Source organism: Ixodes scapularis, unplaced genomic scaffold (genome assembly GCF_016920785.2).
Source record: "Ixodes scapularis isolate PalLabHiFi unplaced genomic scaffold, ASM1692078v2 PGA_scaffold3__209_contigs__length_174095766, whole genome shotgun sequence".
Lineage (NCBI taxonomy): Eukaryota > Metazoa > Arthropoda > Arachnida > Ixodida > Ixodidae > Ixodes > Ixodes scapularis.
In genome coordinates this window covers 166378386-166386782 of record NW_024609868.1, presented here as the reverse complement: position 1 = coordinate 166386782, position 8397 = coordinate 166378386, and the positions used below count along the sequence as shown (strand labels likewise).

The 8397-nt window shown below is 46.9% G+C and overlaps 1 protein-coding gene across 1 annotated transcript in view; it reads left to right on the top strand.

The window, feature by feature from the left end:
- Positions 1-1296: 1296 nt before the first annotated feature.
- The window catches only part of LOC115309002 (6-phosphogluconolactonase), a 43456-nt gene continuing 36355 nt past the window's right edge, over positions 1297-8397 (top strand). Inside the window, exons 1-2 of the mRNA XM_029967134.4 lie at positions 1297-1619; positions 7146-7346. Of these exons, the coding sequence (XP_029822994.2) occupies positions 1496-1619; positions 7146-7346 (325 nt within the window). The 5' untranslated portion in view covers positions 1297-1495. The remainder of the gene's footprint in view (positions 1620-7145; positions 7347-8397) is intronic.

Below are 8397 nucleotides of genomic sequence, written 5' to 3'. Positions count from 1 at the left end.
ATTAGTGTTGTTGATCAGGAAGTTTGTTTGTTTCGTACCTCCATAGACGAAATGTTACTTTTTGCAATTACTGTATTTCTTAATATGCCTGAGTATGCGAGGTAAAACTCGGAGGCACCACTGAAAAGCTCAATTTTGACACACTTCTTATCTCTTATCTGTACTGACCTGCAGCACTGCACGAAGTGAAGTCCCCACCCGCTTGCATTCCATTAATATTCAACATCGCGTATGCACATAAAGTTATCCTGCAATCATATAGGCAAATTCGCACATACAGACCGTTTTGAAAAAGCAAAAGTCGAGCACTTGTGTGAAGAGTGTCGCACCGTTCCCCGGAAGTGCGACGGACGGGCATGAACCCCTATGCGCACCGCATAGGGGTTCATGCCCGTCCGGCGCACGGTGCGACATTCTGTGCTCGAACGAATTCAAAGCGCGTTTGACGGTTGCTAATGGCCATAATATTTGTTTTGTTTGTTTTTTCTCCTGTCTGAGTATGCCGAGATAATTTCAGACGCACCGTTCAGGCGCAGATCTTGGGCGTCAGTAAAAGCTCGTCCAAAAAAGCTTAGCGAGGAGTAGGGGACGCTTGTTAGGGCCTCCGTCGTAGCTAGCCGATCTCAGCATTTGCGAGAAATTAATCTTCTACCAGCATAAAATTCGAGTGGGAGATATATGATGACACGAGGAAGACATCATAGTAACTTTTGTGCAGTAGTTAGGTCGAATTTATTGCGTTTCCTTAAAAGTTCATGCGTAAGCGCTGGACTCAACTTTGATACCCTGTGAGGATGCGGCTTTCTTTTCGCCCAATGAAGTAACAAGAAACGGACGTTTGGCAAACAAAATACGTGTAAGGCTCCAGATGAACAAATTTCAGTTCTAGTTCAGTGGTACTAGACGGGATTATTGAAATTGAGCTCAAACATGCACTCGTAGGGTGAGGTGACTAAGCCACGTCTTACTACGTTCGCATACGGACGCACAATATCCGGTGTTTCGGGAAGCAAGGAAAGTGCCCCGGTCTTCGTTTTGTATCGCTCGAGAATGAGTCTATTGTACGTTCGTGAAAAGTCAGATAATCGAAAACGCAAGCAGCGCGTTCGGTCGCGGAGTGATAGCATAAGGTGAAGCTGCTCAGTCGAAACCGAAACTGAGTGGCCAACTAGTTCCCAGGGTGCACTGCGTGGAATTTCGCCGCAATGGGGCGCGTCGGTTTTGGAAGTAGTCTATTGAGGGGAGCTGCACTTCAAGACTCTAGAGTGTAGGTGGCGCCTCCAGAGCCTCAATTGGCTCTGACCATTATCCATCCATCCACCTGTTTGTTGCCTTGGTGATTTGTGCGGCATTTTCAGTTGCGGCCGTTTTCCTCCTAGTTTCGCAGGTTTTGCCATTTTTCGCGTTACTTCCCGGTGTCTACTTCGGTCTCAAGCATCCTTCGGGGTCTCTTCGTGTTGCGCCAAGAACGCCGAGAACCAAGTCGAGTGGCAGCATGGCCGTCAAAGTGGTCGTCGAGGCTGACAAACCAGCGCTGCTGTCCCGTCTCCGTGTCCTGATTCAACAAGTGGCCGACGGTGTGCCGGCCGGCCAGAAGTGGGTCAAAGTCGGCCTGTCCGGTAAGCCCGTTCGCCCCGCACCGGGACAGGTCTGCTTTTGAACGTGCCAGAGGGTTGGGCAGAAACGGAATCCAAGAAAGGGCGCCGAGTGTTTTGTGGATCGCGATAGTGCATAAAGACCGCCTGCTACTGCTCAATTAGCACCTGACTTTTTGCACGGAGTCCTTCTGAGGGTGTCGACAGTTCTTTTCAGAGAATATACGCATACAGATAACTCGGAGAGTAATAAACCCCAGAACTGCCTAGACGAATGCCTTGTACAATTTGTAGAGCAGTGAACACCCAATATTCTCGATCGCATAATCATACCTTGAGCTACTACTTCACCTCACTGTTACAATGTAACAACAAAATATGTGAAAGGCAGAAGTGAAAGCGCAAGTAGAAACCTTGCTGCATATTACCACTCACCGAGATATAATTAGTTGGTCACATCTACTCCCCAAAAAATAGTTTTACTTGGAAAAACCTTGGGAAAGACCATCGCTACATTGAACAAACACGCTTCTTCAGACCCGCAACCACAAGGGGAGATTTTTACTGCTTCTGGGGCAACTGGATGTTAGCACGCACATCACACATTCATTTCAGTGCAGTGTCCAAATTCGAGCTTGTAGCAAAAAAAATAAATAAATAAATAAATAAATAAACTAACAAAATGCGGAGAGAAATGCCCCGAAGTGAGAGAGGACAATGCAGTGAAAATAAAAACGGGAACTGAGAAGATGGGGGAACGGAGGAGGGAGCGGTCATGTGATCCGTGTTTTCACGTGACTGCACCCCGACGACGTGCATCATCTCCGGGGTCATCTGACCCCGGAGATGACGTCACTTCTCCTAGTTTTTCTCTCTGCTCTCGTGCTTTCCTACCGTCGGCGCGCCGCAAGGGGCGGGTCTATGTCAAAATTTTAATTGGCTATTACAGCGCTTGTACTAATAAGGTAGAAATAAAACTTTAGACAGAATTTTTAAGGTGTCTACGTTACAAATTTTACTGTTTGTTCGAATTCAAGGACCTTTTCAGCTTCCTTTTAAATGGGCTCTGCAATCATATTTAAGCATCTACCGTTTTTGCAGTTTCCACGTCTCTTGGGGTTCAAGCAAGCCAGTGCGCGGAGAAAGTAACTAAATATCAGTGCGTCATATTTTAACCGGACGACGCGGAAACCTCCTCCACCTACTGAGGCGACCCGCGATGCCGAAAGAGCACGATATGTGAAGTCTTTGGTGCTGGGCTTACTACTGGTCAGCCGCTAAAAGCTTCTTTTTAGTCGAAATACAAAATATAAGTGGCGCGAACCGTTTCAATTATTTATAAAAGTAGTTTTTGTTCACTATTTTAGATCAGAAAAGAAACAAATGCAGTTTAGAAAATACGTAAACAAGAAATGACCCGTCGACATACCCGCCACCGAGCGGTTGAAAAGGCGGCGCATACTGGAAAGATGTAGTGGGATCAAACACCGACATGCAATGCGAGTCGCCCTGGCTGCCCGCTTCATACAGCCTAGCCAGAACATGCTTTAGGGGTGCACTCTCGAGCCATCGACACGGAGCGCAGCAGCCATGACCGCTCGCTCAGCTCATTACCCCTCCTCTAGTTCACGGCCACTCAAGCAACCAAGGACGTCATGAAGGAGGTTATTTTTTCCTTGTTTTTCTAATTTTAATTTTCCTGTAACTTTTAAAATAGTGCAATATTTGAAAAAAGAAAAGTTTCATTCAAGGAGCTGTGCAACGATTTTAGCATTGAAAGAATTGGCAACTTCTGCTTTTGATATTGTTCACCTTGTCACAAAAGACAGAAAACACACCTCCTTTCATCGAAATGTTGCGATTCCGCCGCGTAATAGCAAGGCAAAGCTCAGAATATTCCCCGACCTGCAGCCGCGAGCGGCGGCCATGAGAAACACGCGGCGTGACGTCAATGGGGAACCTTGTAGAAAGATAGCAAGTTGTGCGAATACCTGCTCGATAAAAGGTAACTTTTCTATAAATCTTGTCATTCCAACATAAATATAAATGCGTTAAAGACCTGATATCATCGACAAAACTTTTATTAGACGGAGTTTTAGTGGCACCATCTATCCTAGGTCCACAAAACCGTCAGCTCTCTGCTACCGCGAACAGCCGCCAGAAGCCGGAGGAAGAGGGGGACAGGGCCGGACGAGTATGGCCGGACCCGAATGAGACTTATTTCCTTTCACCATATTGTTTGTGCGGCGCCCGCCAGCACGCGGTCGCGAGCGAATGAGTTCTCGCTGCTCACTGATGGCTCTAGAGAGAACTTTTCCGGAACCCCGCACCTACCCCATCAACGTCACTGCGCACGTGACCCGGAAGACGACGTACGAGTTGAGAGGCGGCAAAAACCTGGATCTTTCATTTTTTAAAATAAAAACTAGGGTATCCAGGCAAAATCTGTTTTCTGTAGTTCACTTCAGAAGTGTCAGGCATCAACTTCCACAATAATTTAAGCAAAGCCCTGAAATTGTTGCACAGCTCCTTTAAGTTACTACGTTCAGTGCACTCAGGTTCGGTGCAAATTAAAAACCAGTAAAAAAGTCCTTGCAGGGCCCCTTTAAGTTATGCAACACGCAGGCGTCGGTTATATTGAAAAGAAAAGGGAGTGTCTACATCCACGCGCGGGGATGTAGCCATGTCGGGAGGAGATAACGCTCCATCCACGCACTACGTCACTTCTGGCGCCCACGTCACTTTTTTGCGTGGACGGAAGCAGTTCTTTTTCCGTCTTCTCTCCGTCCACGCAGCAATCAACCTACGGTCTTATCTCCCATTGTTTTGCCTTGTGCTCGGTCGCCATTGCTCCTTGCGTTCCTGCCGTGCGCGGACTGCTGTTCCTGCCCGGTCTTCCCCAAGCAAGTTTATCTGAAGTGTTTTTTTTTGTTTTTTTTTCTTGGTCAAGAAAATTTTGTGTATTCACACGGTCGCACTTTTGATATGCCTCGAGTTTTGGTTGCCGGGGATTCGACGGTGAAATACTTGTCGTAGTATTTCACATCGAATAACCGGGTGGCTGTCGAAGTGCGGGTGTTTAGTAACATTAGGATCAAGGCTTTGCTTCTCAAAGTGTCTGACGCCCTGCTCGATTTTGGCACAAACAACACCAGCGTTTGTGCCTGCGCATACAAGTACCGTCGGCTGGCCGCTCAGATCTAGGAACGCAATCCGACGACGCAGATCGCTTTTTCTTCCGAGTTGGGAGATCAGGTTCTTTTCGTAGGAGTGTCAGCGTAGGCAGAGTGCAGTGATCCAGGCGTAGAATGATCGGCACAGAGAAGTGAACTGGCTCCTGCAGGAGTTCTGCCGCAAGAAGGGCCTCGTGTCCATCGGTGATCTCGTGGACGAGTGGCATCTGTGCATCGGCTACTGTTTCATTTGTCATGAAATAAACTGTTTCTGGAATCTTTTACCCAGTTTTCTCGATTGAATGCTCTCAATAGGTTTGTTATTACTGAGTCTAATGCATGCTTTCCCTTCTCGCACAATCTTTGTGAGATAGCGAGCGTGCGCGCAAGTCAAGAACATACGAAGCGTGTGCTCGCACTTGTCCCCTTCGATGCACATAAGCTCACACTACAACGCCTTAAACGAATTAAGCCAATCACATACACGGCGAAACCTCGCCGCCTCGCCTCAGCAGCGATGTGCACATGTGCGAAGGCCCCAGAGGCCGCAGCCGCGCCAAGCCAACCAAGCCCACACCACATGGCTGCAGGCTGCACGCCCACACGCACGGATGGCACGCACGCTGCCCACACGTGTGTGTGACTCCTGGACAGCATAAATATAAAAACATCTACGGATACTATTTTTATGACGCATGATATTTCCTATCGGTGTTACAAAACAGTGAAACATTGATAAATTGTCTAAGAATTTGTAAGGTCACGTGATATATTAACTTTAAAGCAACAATAAAAAGTAACCTCTTTATTTTTAGATCCTATATTTACTTGTAAGAAAGCATAATATGTAAATAAAAACAAATTATGTCCTTGAATTATAAGTCACGTGACCTTTTGCGTGGATGGAGCCTTATCTCCTCCCGACTTGGCTACGTCCTCGCGCGTGGATGTAGCCTCGGCCATTTCGGCCAAAAGAAAAAGGGTGAGAACTCGGTGAGTGCTGATGTAACAACTCTACTTTGCAGTAAAAATTTCTGAATAAAACTGCCGCTAATATTTATGGTAGACTGCAATGTTTTGGTGATAGCTTTCTAAAATTCTATAATTAGCTAGGGTACTTGCAAGTAACTTTATATGTACTTCTCTATAGGTTTATTCTTAATATTAACTATCTTGTTAAGTTACCATTTTTATATAGGTATTACGTGTTCGAGATACGGCGAATATAATGAATTAAAGCGAAATTATATGAAGGAGTGGAAGGAGGCTTGGGAATAAGCTGAACCAGTTTGGCTGCATTGTTTTTTTTTAAACAGTATAATTTATCATTCACACGCCGATTTTAGTTATGGAGTTCTATGTATAACACGTCATTTATGTAATAAGTTCAATTTGATTACAACCTTTAGAACTTTAATGAAACGTCAATTTGCGTTCTCAAGATTACTCTACCCTGACATTATTTTGGTAGAATATGCTATTCGGTTTACATTTTATTTTATACCTACAATAACTATTCGCAGCAGTCTATACTGTTTTTCATCAACCAGCACCTTGTTGCCACGCATATATATTGTTTCTGCACACAACGAAACAGCTATTTTTGTGTTTGAAGGAATCAAACTTGCCACCCTGTTGATGCAAACGAAAGGGTGTGCAGAAGTGGAAAGGTAAAGTAGGTAAGTACGTCTTCTACTTAAATAGGCCAGCACAAGAATCTTGACATATAATATTTGCGATGGTACAAATAAAAATGAAGCGTGCATGCTCTCCAGAAGTAATTTTTGCTGCTCCAAATGGAGTTTTGGCTGCTCCAAAAGGTGCTCCAAATTGATTGGGCCAATTACATCGCCGCTATGGTTTTAAGCACCAAGATGGCTGAAGTCTCGTGTGTCGGGGGGATCGGTGGCTGAGTGGTCTAGCGCACACCAGCTCGGAGCACATGGAGCGAAAGCTCGCACTGCAGAACCCAGGGATCCTGGGTTCGAGCCTCACCCCTGCCCGTTTCGATCTGGATGAGCATCGTACCGGCGTGCGGTCGTGTATCACTACTGCGTGATGCACGCTAAAGACCCCAGGCTAGCGGCTGTACCGCACTGGCTAAATTTCTCATCTACAGCTGGGAGACTCGTCGCCCCTGTGAGGCAGACCAAGTTCTAGGCTGTATAAACACACACACAACCCAATTTTTATTTTTTTTTCTCGTGTGTCCTGAATGTGCGACCTCCAGCACGCATTCGTTGCCTTCCGTCCCGCATCGGCTGCACTTGCAGGCTTGAGGTTCACAAGAAGCCCCTGCATTAGCGAAGGAAGCTCGTGAGCTTCGAGCTTCTTCGGCCCCCCGTTCTGAGCCTGTGGGTGGCTCGTCGTCTCGCAGGCGGCAGCCTGGTGGGCACGCTGGCGGGCGTGCTGCCCGGCGTTCGGACGGATTGGTCCCGGTGGCGCTTCTTCTTTTGCGACGAGCGGGTGGTGCCGTTTGACGACGCCGACAGCACGTATGGCTGCTACAAGGCGCAGCTGCTGCCCCTGCTGGGCCTCCAGGAGGAGCAGTTCGTGGTCATCGATCCTGCGCTCCCAGGTGAGCGTTCGGCCGGAGTGCCAACGCGGCCGGTCTGCGTAGCTTGCAACTCGCTTTCGCGTTCGCCTCGAACTTTGGTGCGAGAAAGATGCGCTCTGGTCGTTGTACCTCGGCAAAAGTCACTCGAGGGCATAGGTCGGCATTTTAGAGCCCCTTCATTCACCATCACATCACAAACAAAATCACGTCTCATAATTCATTCGCATTCACGTCACAAGGTACTCCGAACTCCCAAAGTCACGGTCCTTCACATCCCGGCATTCGACCGCGCCAAAACATTATCCCCTTCACATCACGGCTTTCAAACTCTGCCGAGAATTCATCCCCTTTAAATTTATTTATTCAAGTACCTTAAAGGCCCATTGCTGGAAATTACATAACGGGGGACTGTTCAAGTAAAAACACAAAGGATACATAAAAGATAATGCGTTCAGCCGCTCCAGGAATTTATCCCCATCACATCACCGCTGCCTTCGAATTCACGGAGTCATTCACCATCACATCACCAATTCACAAAGTCATTCACCATCACCACAAATGCATCGGAATTCACCATTGTGTATTCATTGGAATTCACCGTCACATCATGAATTCATCCGAATTCACCATCACTTCACGAATTCATCTGAATTTACGATCACTTCACGAAGTCATCCGAATTCACCATCACTCCACGAAGTCATCCGAATTCACAATCACTTCATGAATTCATCCGAATTCACCATCACATCACAAATTCATCCGAATTCACCATTACATCAGGAATTTTGCATAATTCACAGTCATTCAGGTTCATTCTGACTAAATTCGACTTCACGGCTGGTAGCCCTTCACGAGTTTGCAGTTCTTGCGGAATAAGACTGGCACCTTTTTGTGTCAGCCAGTTGAAACCAGGACCTGACTCCGTCAGGGAAGCAGCCACTTGAAACCAGGACCTGACTCCATCAGGAAAGTGGGGTATTTCGAGCAACGTTATTGGAGCAAGCTGCTCCACCTGCGACGTGGGCTCAGTGGCAGTCACGAGAACTAGCAGCGCCGTAGTCGAGTCTTA